This window comes from Rutilus rutilus (genome assembly GCF_951802725.1).
Source record: "Rutilus rutilus genome assembly, chromosome: 10".
In the NCBI taxonomy this organism is placed as follows: domain Eukaryota; kingdom Metazoa; phylum Chordata; class Actinopteri; order Cypriniformes; family Leuciscidae; genus Rutilus; species Rutilus rutilus.
In genome coordinates this window covers 2,016,694-2,035,846 of record NC_140215.1, presented here as the reverse complement: position 1 = coordinate 2,035,846, position 19,153 = coordinate 2,016,694, and the positions used below count along the sequence as shown (strand labels likewise).

General features: G+C 37.5%; 1 protein-coding gene across 1 annotated transcript in view; it reads right to left on the bottom strand.

Moving 5' to 3' along the window:
* Positions 1 to 18,661, bottom strand: part of tbc1d8 (TBC1 domain family member 8) — a 44,319-nt gene extending 25,658 nt beyond the window's left edge. Inside the window, exons 1-5 of the mRNA XM_084420429.1 lie at positions 18,125 to 18,661; positions 9,272 to 9,382; positions 9,050 to 9,168; positions 5,454 to 5,682; positions 2,783 to 3,023 (exon numbers count right to left, since the gene is read on the bottom strand). Of these exons, the coding sequence (XP_084276555.1) occupies positions 2,783 to 3,023; positions 5,454 to 5,682; positions 9,050 to 9,168; positions 9,272 to 9,382; positions 18,125 to 18,251 (827 nt within the window). The 5' untranslated portion in view covers positions 18,252 to 18,661. The remainder of the gene's footprint in view (positions 1 to 2,782; positions 3,024 to 5,453; positions 5,683 to 9,049; positions 9,169 to 9,271; positions 9,383 to 18,124) is intronic.
* Positions 18,662 to 19,153: the final 492 nt, after the last annotated feature.

Genomic DNA, 19,153 nt, shown 5'->3' with positions numbered 1-19,153 from the left:
ACACAATTATACAGAAGTAGCTTCATGCATCCGACCTCGACAGATCTGAGAGCTTCCGAACATCAAAGAACTAACCCTCGCTGCTCTATAAATACACATGTGCTGCTTTCACACACACCACAACCCACAAACACATCACACATCACTGACAGACATCAACTCATCATGCTGGTTTATTGAAGGTTCCCTGATACAGACGAGAGAAAATCTGGGGTGCAGCTTTTCTTAATTATGCCTTTTAATACATCAATAGATTTCAAGGAAGGACAGTTCGCTCAGTATTTTTAAAAATTTATATTTTTACCCCAACTTTTCCTTCGTATTCTATGCTGTAGTTACTGTAACAGTTGAACTGAACTGAATCAACCCTGAACTGAATCAACCCTGAACTTGAATCAACCCTGAACTGAATCAACCCTGAACTGAATCAACCCTGAACTTGAGTCAACAACACTGAACTGAATCAACCCTGAACTGAATCAACCCTGAACTGAATCAACCCTGAACTGAATCAACCCTGAACTGAATCAACCCTGAACTTGAATCAGCCCTGAACTGAATCAACCCTGAACTTGAATCAGCCCTGAACTGAATCAACCCTGAACTTGAATCAACCCTGAACTTGAATCAGCCCTGAACTGAATCAACCCTGAACTTGAATCAGCCCTGAACTGAATCAACCCTGAACTTGAATCAACCCTGAACTGAATCAACCCTGAACTTGAATCAGCCCTGAACTTGAATCAACCCTGAACTGAATCAACACTGAACTTGAATCAGCCCTGAACTGAATCAACCCTGAACTTGAATCAGCCCTGAACTGAATCAACCCTGAACTTGAATCAACCCTGAACTGAATCAACCCTGAACTTGAATCAGCCCTGAACTTGAATCAGCCCTGAACTTGAATCAACCCTGAACTGAATCAACACTGAACTTGAATCAGCCCTGAACTGAATCAACCCTGAACTTGAATCAACCCTGAACTGAATCAACCCTGAACTTGAATCAGCCCTGAACTTGAATCAACCCTGAACTGAATCAACACTGAACTTGAATCAGCCCTGAACTGAATCAACCCTGAACTTGAATCAGCCCTGAACTGAATCAACCCTGAACTTGAATCAACCCTGAACTTGAATCAGCCCTGAACTGAATCAACCCTGAACTTGAATCAGCCCTGAACTTGAATCAACCCTGAACTTGAATCAGCCCTGAACTGAATCAACCCTGAACTTGAATCAGCCCTGAACTTGAATCAGCCCTGAACTTGAATCAGCCCTGAACTTGAATCAGAATCTTTTATGTAAAGCAATTTAAGCTGCATTGTCTGTATGAAAGGTGGTATATAAATAAAGTTTATTATTATTATTATTATTATTATTCAATAATCACCCATTAACAGCTTCAATGCAGATGCTGTTCTAAATCTCTAAGAAAGAGCAGAAGAAACTTGAACCACCTTCATCTCTATATTTCTGTCATCCTCAGTTCTGCTTTACTTGTTTTCACTGTCTTTCTCGCTCATGAACTTCCCCTTTACAGGAGGAAGTGTACAAGAATCAAAACTCTGCTGATGATTGGCTGGATGGAAGGGAATATTCAAATGAGGCCGATACAACAGATGGTTCACTGACTGAAGCCATATGGCCTAAAATACTAAAATCACTATATTTCTTTCCATATCATTAAATATTGATATTTATCATATTTATTTCATGCCATTACTTTGGTACTTGGTAGAGAATGAATATTAAAAAACAAGCTATGTTTACAAGTAAACACAAATTAAGCTATATAATAAGATATCAACTGAATAAATTAAAACATGAATAAAAAATATATCTTGTTTATAAGACATTTCTTAAAATAATGATGTAATATCTTAATACATTGTATAATAATAATAATATAATATTTTACTAAATTATATAATAATAATAAATTATTGTAATATTTTAATAAATTGTATTATTAAGAAGTACAATAGTAATATTTTTCTGTTTTTCTGTCTATTTTTCTGTATTTTTCATTTCTACAGCAAAATTTTTTCCAAGTTAAACCAAACTTTTATTTTGGCAGGTAGTAGTTTTAGTTTTCAAAACCGCACCGCTTATTCACACAAAGACACATGCAGACTTTAGTGGAATCGCCTGATTGTCACTAGATGTATGATAAATATTACTCAAAAGTTTGTAAGCGATATTGTGGATTTCTTTTTTCCTGATAAATATTGGTTCATCACCCAGCCCAAATATCAGAATATCAACATTTTGTATTAATTTTATATCAATGTTTCTTTGTTTAAATGTATTCAAAATTCAAAAACTTTAGTTTATTTCCAAGTCGGCATGAAACGTAAATTTCAATCGTTTTTTTCTTTCCTGTTGTGCCGTGTATTCGAGTGAAACGGCTTCTGGAACAAGAACAAATGTGGGCGGGGCTTGATTTTGTCTGTGGGACTTGATTGGCTGGTTGTGGTCTGCTATTGGTGGATCTCATGTGAGTGACAGGTTGCCCCGCCCACACACACATCATCGGAGAAGAGAAGAGGGAGGGGAAGTTATTTAGATTCAAGATTACAAATTAGATTCAAGATAAAAAATGTGTGCACATAAATTATTTGTAATAAATACAGCAATATTCCATGAAAAATCTGAATTTTGATCAATTTTGATTTCATGGTGATTTTAAATCAGATTGTCACTGTGATCCCACTGTACATGTGCAGTGTGTGCCAAGCTGATCTGGTATGTAATGTGCATGTGACGCAGATGTGAACCTCTTGGTGATGTTTGTGGACTCCTGCAGCGATTGGTCGAGTGTGAGTCCTCCACTGTCCAGCAGTCGACGAAGGGCGATATCAGCCAGCTGACACATGACCTTCATCACCTCGTCCACTTCCAGAAACATGGAGAACTCCCTCTGTTTCCGTCTCGTGTGAACGCGGATCACGTCCGTCAGCAAACCCACCGACACGCGCTCCAGCCGCGTCACTTCAGCCCAGGGAACTAACAGCTTCACTGCGCACAAAAACAGCATGCTTAAGTAAACATCACTCCACAGCAGACTATAGCCCTATCCGGACGGGACTAGTGTATCATGGAGAGGTGGAGTAAAGTAATAATTACCAGAGCTTCTCAGTGATTTTAGTCCCGTCCGAATGTGCATCTCAGTGATCATCACGGACAATGTCAGTAAAGATTACGGCGACTTTTACCTTCAGTAAAAAGGTCCGGAAAAATGACCTCAGGTGACACTAATCCCGTGCGAATAGACCCGTTGTGAATATGTACGTAAATATTCCGTCATGTCCTGTTTAAAAGTAGTTTTCCGCAGTTTTTCAAGACGCTTGAAGAAGCATCAGTTGCGTTCTAGACGCTGGGACGAGTCTGTGGCAAAACTCAAGTGTTTCACACACACCATCAGATCAGAGAGAAGATCGAACGCACTTGTTAGAGGCACGAAACATCTTTTAGCGTTAGATAAGTGCCTTTCACCAACACAATCCAGTCTGAAGATAATTAATACATCGTTCGACCGGACATAACTGTTTTATATGTATAAATATAGGTTATATGTGTTTGTGCACGTGATATCAGGAAGCAGCGTAACACACACATGACGACAGGAGTGACGGCGGTGTGTAAATCGAGTTACTCTCCCACCTCTGCTAGTTTACTGAGATCTCTTATCCCGTGCGAATTGGCCATTAATATTACAGACGTCCTGTGGTAAAATTACATCACTCCATCTACCCTAGTAAAGCTAATCCCGTCCGAATAGGGCTTAATACCCAAAAGTGTAGAAAGTGCAGACTCATCGTAAGACTGCAAGTGTTTAGGGTGCCATTTGGGACATTATTTGGGTCAATAGAGAAGTCGACACTGGAAGCGCTCACTGCAAAACCGGTTTCTATTTTAGACACTGCACAGCCACTTTATTTTCCCCATTTCACCTAAAATAAAAGGATTTTACTCAATATATATATATTTATATACATTCTGCACATTACATTATTGCGAAATCATGATGCGTCTGTTTATGTGTGTGAGTGTGTGTGAGAGAGTGTCATTCACTGAAACGTATATTTAGCTGCAGCCAAGAGACTGTTCGTGACCCACTTTTGTCAGACTCTGAGACCCACAAATGGGTCGTGACCCACGGTTTGAAAAAAAAGTCTCTTCTACTTGCCAAGGCTGCATTTATTTGATCACAAATATATTCAAAATTGTGAAATATTATTACAAACGATTAATCACGATCAATCGCATCCAAAATAAAAGTTTGTGTTTAAATAATATATGTGTGAGTACTGTGTATAATTATTTTGTATATATATAAATACACAAACATGCATGTATATATTTAAGAAATATTTGTTATTTATATATAATATAAATTATGTATAAATATATACAGTATATACAAACCCTAACCCCATAAATATATACAATATATACATGCATGTATAGGGCTGTCACTTTTATGAAAAAATCCTGTTAGATTTTTGAGACATAAGTGTTCACTGAATCGATTGTAAATTTGATTTTCCATGTTTTTAAACGCCAAATATGGGCAAATCCACGGACAACTAACAGGCATTAGGACGAACGTTAAGAGGGCGCTTGAGACGCACACAAGTCAGCAATATTCCTGATGATTTATTGGCGTGAAGTTTCGTGCACAATGGCAAACAGGAGCGCAACATTCTCGAAAAACAATAAGCGGAGTGGACTGCCATAACATCAATGAAAAACATCACTGCAGGCTTCAGCATGGCTGAGTTTACCATTAGAAATGTCCGACAAATTTCACCTCCGTAGGCTGTAGACCGTAGCCCGAATCTGTCTCTGTATGCATGAGTCTGAATACCGGCAGAATTCACATTTTTGTTGTAAAAAGAGACACATTATGCAGAAGTAGGCTATAATTTGCTGTTATGTGTGTTGGTCAGAGCCTGCAGTCGCTGTGTGACGCGCGTTCGCTGCGGGCGTATCGTGACGAGCTGGACGCGCTCCGAGAGAAGGCCGTTATAATCGATTACCTATTTTCGTTTTCGAAACTTGTGTTGGTTGTTCCGATCGATTGTGCAATCGATTTTCGAATGTAAAGTGACAGCCCTTGTATACACAGTACACACAAATATATTATGTAAAACACAAACTTTTATTTTAGATGCGATTAATCGCTGCCCAGCACTAAAAAGAACTGTTTTCTATGTGAATATATAGTAAAATGTAATTTATTCCTGTGATCAAAGCTGAATTTTCAGCATCATTACTCCAGTCTTCAGTGTCACATGATCCTTCTGAAATCATTCTAATATGATGATTTGATGCTTGAGAAACATTTCTCATTATTATCAATGTTGAAAACAGTTGTGCGTCTTCATATGGAAACAGTGATGCATCATATTTTTCAGGATTCTTTGATGAATAGGAAGTTCTCACCCTCTTTGCCCAGTAGGAAGGAGTAGAAGGCGATGTGGTTGGTGGTGAGGTAAAGCGAGCCCTGGCGAGGCACGTGACCCTTCCAGCAACAGCAGGAGTAATGCGAGACCAGCTTCTCTCGTTGAGGGAGGCCGAAACGCTGCTCGAACCGCGCCAGATCTTCCCGGAAGCGTGCCGGATCATCCTCGCCTGCAGCCGGGCCGCCCAGAACCTCCTCGGCGATTAAACCCTGTGAATGTGCATACAAATATCAATGAATGATTCAATGACTCACTCATAAATACTTCACTTGTTTCATTACTGGATGAATCAGCGTTTTTGAACGAATCTCTTGAATGAATGATTCAATGACTCACTCATAAATACTTCACTTGTTTCATTACTGGATGAATCAGCGTTTTTGAACGAATCTCTTGAATGAATGATTCAATTACTCACTCATAAATACTTCACTTGTTTCATTACTGGATGAATCAGCGTTTTTGAACGAATCTCTTGAATGAATGATTCAATTACTCACTCATAAATACTTCACTTGTTTCATTACTGGATGAATCAGCGTTTTTGAACGAATCTCTTGAATGAATGATTCAATTACTCACTCATAAATACTTCACTTGTTTCATTACTGGATGAATCAGCGTTTTTGAACGAATCTCTTGAATGAATGATTCAATGACTCACTCATAAATACTTCACTTGTTTCATTACTGGATGAATCAGCGTTTTTGAACAAATCTCTTGAATGAATGATTCAATGACTCACTCATAAATACTTCAGTTGATTCATTACTGGATGAATCTCCGTTTTTGAACGAATCTCTTGAATGGATGATTCAATGACTCACTCATAAATACTTCACTTGTTTCATTACTGGATGAATCAGCGTTTTTGAACAAATCTCTTGAATGAATGATTCAATGACTCACTCATAGATACTTCACTTGTTTCATTACTGGATGAATCTCCGTTTTTGAACGAATCTCTTGAATGGATGATTCAATGACTCACTCATAAATACTTCAGTTGATTCATTACTGGATGAATCAGCGTTTTTGAACGAATCTCTTGAATGAATGGTTCAATGACTCACTCATAAATGCTTCACTTGTTTCATTACTGGATGAATCTGTGTTTTTGAACAAACACATTTTTTAACAGTCACTTGTCGCCACCTACTGGTATAACGATGTAATCGATACAATATTTATTTGAAGCGCCATGTTACTTCAAAGGGTGATTTACTCTATTTTGATCACCACTGTAGAGAGCAGTGTTTTTATCCGAACTATGATCTTTTATTCCAGTACTTTTGTGATAATATGATTATTTGTAGCATTGAAATAATGACAGTGTGTGGTTGAAAAGACCGTTTGTGAAGCCGTTTCATACATGACAACTGCTCTCTTCAGATTTGAATCCGGTGTGATTTTGCCAAAGGTTTAATAGACACAGGTGAATCATTTTCATTTAGGAATAAGATTGTGGGTGTTTAAATAGATATCGCGATCATTTAACGATTAATTGTGCAGCTCTAGTGTGAACAAAGAACAGGATTACAGGTATCAGCATGAACAAGGTCTGAACACGCTGACGTAAGAAGTCAGCTACTGAAAGCATTACTGCATTCTAATAGTTTTTTTTATGCAAATATGTGCTAGATGGACATTTGCGCCACGTCTGGCAGCTTTCTCAGCATGTCGCGCTCGAGACCCTGCATTCATCAGCGCTGCGGCTCTGCAGTTGGATACAATTATGTGTCTCATAATGTTTTTAAGAGAAAAAATGCACTGCGTAACACACCTGTCACTCAAAAGTCAAATTGAACAGATAATGTAGTTTAAAGATCATTTCCGATGACTGACATCACAAAATTTACCGGTATTTTGGTGCTGAAATGTGAATGGTCTCTGAAATGTAAAAAGCCAGGACGATGTTGCTTGTGTGAACAGCATATTTGTGTATTTACTGGTAAAGTCATCCTGGTAATTTTACTGTAATTTACTGAGATTACTGTGTGAAAGGGGCTAGTATCTCAATGGGATGGGATGGGATATCACAATATTGATGGGATTGCTTACATTTCCTTTATTTGAATGGCAAATGTGATTGAAATTTAAAGTCCCTGTAAAGGCAATTCTACAAAAAAATTCTAAACACATTATAAGTGCTAGAAATGTATTGCTAAAACATGTTACAAAGACTGAGAACTGTGAAGTACTAAATTGTGGAGTTAGACCGTTTAACAGTTTTTCACCCTTGCTGTGAGCCGGATTTTTTGGGCGGGGCTAAAACGGGGGCTCGATGACGCACTGCGACCCCCTGAGCTTGATTGGGCCCCTACTTGATGACGCACGGAGTCACTAAGCCTATCGCTCAATCGCGAGTTACTATCAGACAGCCTACAGTTTGCTAGCTACTATGCCCACGGCTCTGGCTATGCCTTCGTCATGTAAATGCGTATTCCCTGGATGCAATCACTTAGAAAACAGATCGGTGTCCTTATTTAAATTTCCGAAAAATGATCATATCAAGAAGAGGTGGATTTATCTTGTGAAGAGCTAACGTTACCTTGATGGAGAGCTGATGATCACCACCACACCCGCCTCTGTAGAGATCAGGATAGTTTACTTTCGTTGGAGACAACTGGAATTCACTGATAATCCGCTGTTACTGGTGAATGGGGCCGAACCGACTATCTCCCGCTGTCCGCTTCGGCCTTCATCCTCCCATCGCGCCGACATGCACGAGCTGTGCGCGAGTCATATTTCCCGCGAGTGGGCGTGGTTTCAGCGCAGCCAGCGGACACGCCCCCAGCGTTTGAGAGCTGAGACTACTGCTCATTTTTTCGAGATTTTGATAGCTTATTTTATTTACTTGGCGGCTTTTTTAATCATTGAAATTGGGCTGGGTGGCTAATAACACATTTTTCGGTGGTATGACAAACTCAGAACACATACTTAATTTTGACTTTACAGGGACTTTAAAGGTGCAGTTTGTGATTTTTAGCGGCATCTAGTGGTGATGTTGTGAATTGCACCCAACAGAAGTTACAGTGGCCGACAGGAAGTGATGTCGTCGTATGAGACAGCAAAGAGTAGCCAGTTAAACAATGAGGTGTCTTTACAAAGATAAATTAAGAAATGATGTCCACTTAATTATTCAGTAGAACGATATGTTATTGCGCATATTATTGTTACTTGTTCATCATTATGTCAGTGTTTTATTCGCTGACTTTAGCTATAGCTTCTTTGCACGAAGAACAACGTAGTGACGAAACACGTTTGTCCGTTTAGGGCCACTGTAGAAACATGTCGATGTAAGGAGACCTGCAGAGTGTGTTTATAGAAATGGCTCATTCTAAGGTAATAAAAACACAACGGTTCATTATGTAAGGTTTATATACACCACTGAAAACATAGTTATGTGTATGATATTGCATTTCTGTCTACAGATCCTCTTAAATATTACACAATGCACCTTTAAACTGCACAATTATTGATATAATTAGAACTAATTAGAACTAATAACCACAATCAAATGATTAATCAACAATCGCGACAGGCCTGGTATGAAGGTCTGAGCACGACTGTACCTTCACTTTGCCCAGTACAAAACTCGCCGCGTCGTCTTTGTTCTCGAACACGGCCATGTACGGCAGAATGTTCTGATCCAGCCATTTCCAGTGTTTCTGCACCTCCTCTATCGTGGCTCCTGCAAACACACACAGATAACAACGTCACACACACGTGCCACATGCTGGTGTTTATGACGGGAGTGTGTCACACGAGTGCGAGAGATGAAAACACACTCTCACCGCTGGCTATGACCCAGCTGACCTGCGACCCGGGAACATGCAGAACAATCCGGAACGGAGCCGCTCGTGCATTTGAGTCCAACACAGTGTCCAACGCGCCCACCAGCAAACCTGCAATACACACAGACCATACAGATTAAGCTCAGACCCATCTCTTCAGTCGCGTCTTGGACGGCGAGAGCGTCGGGGAGAGTTGAAAGTCAGGTCAACTTTATGGTAATGAGCTATGACGCGGTTCGGTGGCAACCAATGGGAATGTAGGATTCCAGAGAAGGCAGTCCTGTACACTTTGGTTCCGACCACATTAGTTCCCAAGCAAAATGGAGGAGAGGTTGATCATGTGAATTTGATAAGAAGGCATGCAACACTATTTATAGGCAACATTTAGACTAGAAAGCAAATTAGACTAGCACTTAACCATGAACACAAAAGCCACACCACACAAATGGCTTTAAATTGGATTATTTAGTTAGCACACATCTCACTATAATTGTTGAGTTCTTTTCAATCGATCAATTTCTTACTTTTACATTTAAAAGATTCCACGAGGTTAGCTTATACCCTGCTTGTGGTCAGTCTGACACAAATAACGATAAACATGCTTGTTTGCTTTGCGGCCCCTTTAAAGGGGTGGTTGATTATGATTTGACTTTTCTAACTTTAGTTAGTGTGTAATGTTGCTGTTTGAGCATAAACAACATCTGCAAAGTTACAACGCTCAAAGTTCAAAGCAAAGGGAGATATTTGCTTTTAAAGAAATCACTTTTTAAGGACTACAACAAACGGCTGGTAGAGACTACACCACATTCCTCCCGGGTTAGTGACATCATTAACCCTAAAATTTACATAAACCCCGCCCCCAGGAACATAATTTATAGATTATCAAGACAGAATATGCTAATCAATGACTAGAAGATAACTACACAAACTATCTAAAACCATCAAATAACCATTCAGAAATGTCCTGTCTCTCCATCATTGTCTGACTTCAGTTTGAACATAAAAGTTTTTGAAATCTCCAGTGCATGTGTGAGTGAGGTAAAACGACACGAGCTCTTGAAGCTCCGCCCCCTGTGCCGGGAGCAGCAGCTCATTTGCATTTAAAGGGACAGACACAAAAACTGTGTGTTTTTGCTCACCCTCAAAAAGTGACAACTTTAACATGCTATATAAGAATATCTGTGGGGTATTTTGAGCTAAAACTTCACACACACACTCTGGGGACATCAGAGATTTACATCTTGTGAAAAGGGCATTATACCACCCCTTTAAATAAAGTTTAAAAAAAAGCATTCCAAGCATTTGATCCACGTCAGAGCGTCCGCAAATCTTTCTACGCCGGCGGCGGTGTGAACGCACAGTCAAAGGGATACAAGGAGACATTTAATTTATTATTATACAAAACATACACTAGGTTTTTTAATATTTCTGCTTCAAACTGTATCTAATAATAAATATGTTATTTTTTAGGCCTACTTTAAAATGCATAACTATATATACTATATATATATATATATATATAGTTTATGCATTTTAAATATAATAATTTAAACAATGTAATAATTTAATGCAGAAACAATGAGCTCACTGAAGTAATGAATAGGGTGGGTGTGTGTGTGTGTGTGTGTGTGTGTGTGTGTCTGACCTGTGTGAGGTGGATCTGGTTCAGCTGATGGTCAGGCTACTTGTTTGTTAACAAATGATTATGACATTTAGAAAAATGTATCATTGGTGCAAGTTTGCGTCATCTGAAGTCATCGTGGGATATATGTAAATACATACATAACAAAAATGATCTTATTGTCACCAAGGCTGCATTTACTTGATTAGAAGAAGAAGAAGAAGAAGAAGAAGAAGAAGACAACAGTGCTGAGTTCTGAAATATCCCATTTTCAAGAATCATCTTTTTCGGCAACACTTGATCCATTAATACTAACACTTTTCTTTCTCTTCTCTTCTACTCTATATCTATATCTAAAAATAAAAAAGACATGTACTGCGTTTGACCAAACTGGGAAGGGTCACAGCACTTGCATATTGTTTTCCTATTCTTAGTTGAACTGCTTCTATTGCTCTCCTCATTTGTAAGTCACTTTGGATAAAAGCATCTGCTAAATGATTAAATGTAATGTGTTTGTGTGTGTGTGTATATACATACATAGCAACACATTCACACATTCACATAAGGACCTGTAGGAACTTTTTTTATTTTCACACATGCTGCTAAATAGATTTGAAAGTTCACACACACACATCTATTTTTAATCGCACATGCAAGTGAAACTCTCGCACTTTTGAGCCCTGCATCACACACACACGCGTAATTTATGCTAATGCACATGACCTCAGGACTGCTTTACTGCAACTTTAGTCAGTTTACAGGTGCGCAGCTGTGACCGTCCCCATGCGCTGCATGTGCTATTATAGTTTACCGCACTTCACATGACCCGTTTTAACATCAGCATGTCAAAGTTTCACTTTCCTATTTGAGCTGCACCAGCCGAATCAGCACATGCGAAAGAGACCGCCGATAACATCACAGATATCCTGAAACACAGCAGAGTAAAGCTTGAGTTTACTGAAGTAAAAACCTTTGTTTATGCAAAAACTGATTTAAACCGGAACACATTTACATCATTATATAGACGGACCTTCTGAGAAAGTCCATGTCTTTCTATTGATCTCCAAAAAGAGTCAAATGACTCCTATGAACTGATTCTTTTAATGAATCATTTAAAAGACTCTTGATTGAATTAACTCACTGAAACCATGAATATTGTGCTAAGAACTAGAGGCACATGGTGTTTTGTTTTTATAATCAATGAGGTTACGTTTAATATTCAGTAATATCGATTTTGACTGCACTGACACTATCAGATGAGAACAAAACTAAGTGAATTGAACTGAATAATGGCACTTTTGTCTTCTGTAGAGCTATAGTTTACAGCTGAAATTGAATTTGTTTCATAATTGATGAACTTTGCCCAGCTACTGAACTGAATTTTTTAAAAGCTGCTTTACAGCTGATGAACTTTGCAACATTAACAGCTATTTTCCTGTTTATTACTGTGAAGCTGCTTTGAAACGGTTGTATAAAGCGCTATAGATGCCTCTGTGACTTGACGTACTCAATAGTTTTAAATTGCATCATTGATTGTGAATTGATTATGTCTCTCTCGGTGCTTTAACAAGCAGGTCCTTTACTTACAACACATTTGAACACACAATCCTATCTTTGTTTGCTTTGAATCAAATGCTGATTCATGTGGTTAGTTGCAGCTGGCTGGTTTGGTTCATGGCTTATAACTCTATATATTGATGATAATGAAAAGTGGTGTCTGACTGCGTCAAGTCACCTTTATAAAATACAGAATGTTTCAAAGCAGCTTTACAGGGAAATAATGGTTCAATTCTGCTGTAAATTCAATTCTGATTTATAGATTATCAAGACAGAATATGGTAATCAATGACTAGAAGATAACTACACATAAGCTAAACTCATCAACTAATCATTCAGAAATGTTGTCTACATGTTTTCACTTCTTGAGTCTCTCCATCATTGTCTGACTCCGGTTTGAACATAAAAGGCTAAAAGTTTTTGAAATGTTCAGTGCATGTGTGTGTGAGGTAAAACGACACGAGCTCTTGAAGCTCCGCCCCCCTGTGCAGGGAGCAGCAGCTCATTTGCATTTAAAGGGACAGACACAAAAACGGTGTGTTTTTGCTCACCCTCAAAAAGTGACAACTTTAACATGCTATATAAAAATATCTGTGGGGTATTTAGAGCTAAAACTTCACACACACACTCTGGGGACATCAGAGACTTATTTTACATCTTGTGAAAAGGCCATTATACCCCCCCTTTAGAACAGGGAACTCCATCAGGTGACAGAAATGGATAAAAAAATCTTGGGAAAGCTTTATAATCCTCCTGCAACAAGCAACGCTGGTGAACTGAAAGGAAAGAAGAACTAAAGCATTTAGGAAGCACATAAGAAGAAAATGGCGTTGGAAGAAAAACTGATTGAATGAAATCAATGATTTCTGTTTCTCAATGAAAAACACCTCAAAGGTCGCAAATGGTGTTTCTCAACATTGTTGAATCTAGATATGTCCACAGAGCATCACCAATGGTCACATGATGTCAGCGCTCCTTAATGAGGCCATATAATGCCCTTTCAGAAAGTCTTGATTTTGTTTCTTCTAGGTTTTCATGCTTGAATGGGGTCGTTCGAGTTAATGACACCACAATCAAAATGAAAACAGTTGAAGTTCATTACGGACCCCAGGATCTCTCTTTAACACGAGCTAATGCGAATCACACTCTCTCACTTACGGCTCTCGCGTCAGCTTTGAACATATCGTTCCCTCTCTGCAGGACATGTTCCAGCTGTTCCATGTAATGTGTGAAATAATAACAACACCCGTTTTAAAGCAGATTTGACTGAACATGAACGTTCACAGAGACAATATAGCGCAGCAAAATAATGTGTACTGAGACAAGAACTGAGAAAGTACTGCTTATTCTGTTGCTTAAAGGGTTAGTTCACCCAAAAATATCTTAATATCTTAATAAAAGGTCTTAAGGGTTTGGAACGACACGAGGGAATTTGTATATTGTAATAATTCATGACAGAATTTCTATTTTTGGTTGAACTAACCTTTTAAGTTCTTTATTTGACATGTTGAAGAAAAATTAACTTTTTTGTTTTTTTTGGTCAAAGATGCCAATATGAATGTAAATTGTTTAATTATTTTAGTATAGGCATGTCTAAAATGCCCATCTATATTAGCATGAAAGAAAAAAGTGAACAAAAAGGTGATTATAATGATGTAATGGTGTTTGCCGCTATGATTAAATCAAGACTTCTAATTTATTTTCATTTTTATAAAGCTATGGATTGTCTGTAGCTTGTATGGTGTAAGGAGTTTTGTGCTTCGTTGCTGAAAATGATCTCCATTTTTCACATTTTCTCTAATTTTGTAACTTTGATCATGTTTTTATACATTTAATTTTTCTGTGAATAATTTATTTTTATTTTTTTATCTTTCATTGCTCAGAAGACTTCATAGCTTTTTCAGCTTGAATTCAGTATCAGCTTTATTTCAGATGATTATCTTTACTTTTTACTTTTTTTTCATATTGAGATCTCTGAATTTGTGATTTTTCTGTCTGACACTCTTAAAAATAAAGGTTGCAAAATAAAGGCTTCTACTAAAAAAAAAAAAAAAATCCTACTTGAATGTTGATTATTTTCCTCATATTCTCCATTGTTGCAGCTCCTCTCTTCCCAGTCTGTCAGTAACGCTCTGTTTACTTCCTGTCTCTATGAAGCCCCTCCTACTGAAAAGCACACTGTGCTCTGATTGGTCGGCTGGAGCAGTGTGTTGTGATTGGTCAAGCGCTTTGAGTGTGTTTGGGAAATGTCCCGCCCCTAATTACCATAACCGCCAGTTTAACACACTACTAACTAACTCAACCAGGCCCCGCCCCTTTATTCTGCGCATTAATTATTATAATGAGGAATATTGTGACGTGTTCGTTCCCGGCAGAAACTCAAGACTACAATGGAGGCGTTTCAGGGAGTTCAGAAACACTAACTCCCTTTTTCATGCACAAACAGCAAAAGATGAACATGGAAAATAAGCATTATTAGGATGAACCCTTTAAAGGTTCCTCATGGAACAACAGATGCCAATAAAGAAGGAACCTTTATCTTTAAGAGTGCATTAAAGATCATACTTTTTCACTCATAAAATCATTATGCTCTCTACAAAAGATCACAGTAAATCACAGACACAATTAAGCTGATGATGTCAGTTATGAGCTGAATATCCTGAACCAATCAAACATGCTCAGATCAATGGAAACTTGTTTCCGCCACAGAATAAAACTTTTTAATTTTTATATTAAGTTAATTGCGACTTTTTATCTCGCAATTCTGACTTTTTATCTCAGAGTGGCGTGATATAAAGTTGCAATTGTGAGTTATAAAGTCAGAATTGTGATATAAACGCGCAATTCTGAGGAAAAAAGTCAGTAGAAAAAAATGTCCTTAGAATTGGACTTTATAACTCGCAACTGAGAGTTTATATCTCACAATTGCGAGAAAATATGTCAGAATTGCGAGATATAAACTTAAAATTCAAGAAAAAAAGTCACAATTGCAAGTTTATATCTCGCAGTTAAAAAGTTCATATGTCGCAATTCTGAGTTTATATCTTGCAAACTGGCAGTAAAAAGCCCTTCATAATAAAAGCCCATTATCAGAAAAGCGCCAGATTGAAGATCATGTTAATTTCACGTTAAAGCATAAGAAATAAGAAATAAAAAATGTTAAGCGTAAGAAAGGAGCGTCTGGAAGCGTGTGAAGTTCTCCTCTTTCAGCAGCTCTGTGTACACAAGAGTCTGCACACGCTCGATAAGCGTCTAATGTTTGCCATTCCTGCTCCGCTCTACAGAGAAAGAGAAAGAGAAGACGACGCATAACCGGCTCTCCTGAATTTCTCCCAGTTACAAACACAAACGTCCTCGGGGTGACGAGACCGACGTGGACGAGTTTCAAACACAAGTGTCAGACAAACTCAAACTATTACTCTGATAGTGACATTAAATCAAATCTGTATTTGTAAATTAAACAAACCACGACAGCCACATGAGTGGCATATGTTACAAGTATATAATGAAGCATTTCTGAAATTCAGCTTGAAAAATAAATTAAATTTTGAAAATATAGTGCATTTTTAGCCTTGGTGACTAGAGATCATTTTTTCGAAAACATAAAAAATATATTTATTTTGTAAAAACAAATCAAACATGTATTTATAAATAAAAAAAAAGTAAAAAAAAAAAAAAAAAAAAAAAATTATATATATATATATATATATGTTTTCGAAATAAAATCTTCTAAGGCTGCATTTATTTGGTAAAAATATATTTATAATATATACATATTTTTACATATATTTTCAAATATATATATATTAGGGGTTGGCGATATATGATATATGATATTGTTGGCGATATACGATATCAAAATGATATCTCGATATTTTAAGAATATTTGCAATAATAATATTTATGACGATATAGAAAAAAAATTGACCGTTTTTTTTATTACATTTGCATTTTTAAAATTGGGTAATTTTGTTGTTTAGTTTACACAACACAGGGAAGCTTGATTTCAATATTTGAATTAAATTGAAAAAAGTAGCAAATATGTATTCAAAATAATAAAGATACAAATAAAGAGAAATAAAGAGAAAAGTGTCTCACACTAGTATTCAGAAACACTACAGAAACTGAATAAGCTAATCAAATGTCAAATAACACTGTTTAGTCCTGACTAAATTAAAAACATATGCTATTAATTCTGATTTCTTATAATTAAAGCTATCTTTTGTTGTTTTGACGACAACATACGGCTAAATAAAGGGGATTTCCGGTTTGACATCATTTTTGTACAACCTTTCAGTGATCGGGTCTTAAAAGAGCCTTTTTTTTAGTGTGAGGAACATTTAAACAAATCTAAAGAACCTTTTTCCACTATTTAGGGTCTTAAAGGTTCTTCACTGAACCATAAAGCATCTTTATTATGAAGAGTGTATTAAATCTCACTTAGAGCAAAGGTTTGATGTTTAGGCTAATGTCTGTCAGTTACAGACACATTTAGGGGAAAGTACAAGCTAATGTTCGAGCTTTATTATCTCCTCGTAAAGTTAAACAGACGAGAGGTAATTCTGCACAACAGCTTCAAATAAACGAAACTGTGCGACCCATAAAGCATAGAGTTGAGCTTCACTGAGCTTCAGTCATCTGTGTCTTCACTGAAGTCTCGCAAGAACTCCCACCTTAAAAACTGCGCAAGTGGGAATCGACGTGGAAAGAAAGAAAACTGCAGAAATGAATGAATCTCTATTGTTTTGTAAGAGGGAATGTTCATTGGATGGATTTGCTTCCCTGTCTTCCCACATCTTTTCCAGCTTTCGCACAGCCACACAAACTTGCATGCTTTTGGAAAATCATAATTCTGACATAAATAGTCAAAATTATGACATACTAAGTCATATTTATGACATAAAAATCTGAAATTCTAACATAGAAATGAATAATTTAAACTTTATTTGACTTTTTATCTCATGATTAAGACTTAGTATGACATAATTTCAGCATTTTAATCTAATAATTATAACTTATGACTTAGAGTGTGCCATCATTTTGACTTTATATCGTAATTTTGACTTTTATATCATTAATTTATAACCTAAATTAATGTAAAATTAATCATATCATGACAATGTCATCATTTTGTTATATTATATCATGATTTTGACTTTTTTATGACATAAATTGATGTAAAACACATCATGACAATTAATGCCATAATTTTTACTTGGTATGTCATACTTTCGACTTTTATGATTTTGACTTATAGTATGTCATCCTTTTAACTTTATATCATAATTTTGATTTTTGTACCATTGTAACATGAAAGTCATAATTATGACTTGGCATAGGACTCATTTCGTCTTGTTGTATCATAATAATAATGAATTAGTATGTCATAATTTTGTCTTTTTTGTGCCAAAAGTAATATTTATCCCCTATGTGGTGCAAATGGACTCCCATAGAAACTGTTCTGAATGTTTGTTTTGATATTTTCCATGTTGTTCTCTTGGAAGGAAACTCCCAGCAGAGACAAAAGGAAAACCAGGATGCAACTGTTGCCTCGGATCTAGACAAAAGACTGAACTTTCCTTCAGAGCGAGTGTGTATGAGCCCAAAGCGAGACAGCAGGTTCTCGCCAGTCATGTTATGATTATTATTATCATCACCTATGTGTCCGGACTCACCTGTGATTTTCCCCCCCGAGTCTCCGTGTCCTCTTCGGTGCTGCAGGAGGAAATAACCGTTGGATTTGTCCGTAACCCAAAGCTTGAGCGCGTTTTTCAGCACAACTTCTTCAGGAGTGATCCACATCCTCACACACACACACGGCTTGTGTTGTTGTTGTTTCTAGTACACACTCGCAGGCTCATATTCCGCCCATAACTGCAGTTCCTCTTTTAGGCGAATGTTTATTTCCGCTTTTTTCCAGCCTTTCCTCCTCGCGGTTCCGGCGAGGGAAGTTTCATTTCACGTATATCCTCCTTCACGTATATAAGATCTCACAAAAATACTTATCGGTATCAGCTGATCGGTGCGCAGACTGGCAGGAATTCTCGGACGCTTTTTATTGTATTAACTGATAATTAACTTTAATTTCACAAACATACTGTCTCTCTACTACCTGATAGACTTCAGTTGGAATCTCAACCGCTCCAATCAGAAAAACCCTTCGCCTGTCAATCATTTGCGTGCTCGGGCTTTGCTGACCTGTATTTGAGGGCGGGGCTTTAGGGAAATGGGCGGGGCGATAACTGGACTCTTTTCACAGACTGATGACGCGTTTTAACCACACAGACAGTCTATGGTTTTAGAGCTGTTAAAAATGACAGTGCCATATAGGTGGACATCCACATCATGGTTTTAACCAAGTGGCAACCTGCCAGTCTCTCTCTTGAATCCAACACGGAAGTGACTTTCATTGAAACTGCAGTTCATTGACTGGCCGCTAGAGACCGGCTGCAAAAGAGAGTCAATCCCATAGAGCCCCATGTTAAAATGCTCAACTTTACAGCAGAAAAAAATGTGTTTACAGCCTGGTGCAAAAAGTGGTTTTGGTCTATATAGCTTTTTTTTTTCCTTCATGACACTGTGAGTGATTTTTTTTTATAACGTTTAAATTATATTAAGCCTTAAAGTTGTACATAATTAAGGGCGTGGCCACTTGAGTGACAGGTGGATTGCCGCTGATTTCACTACTAGAAGTTTGTCTGCTG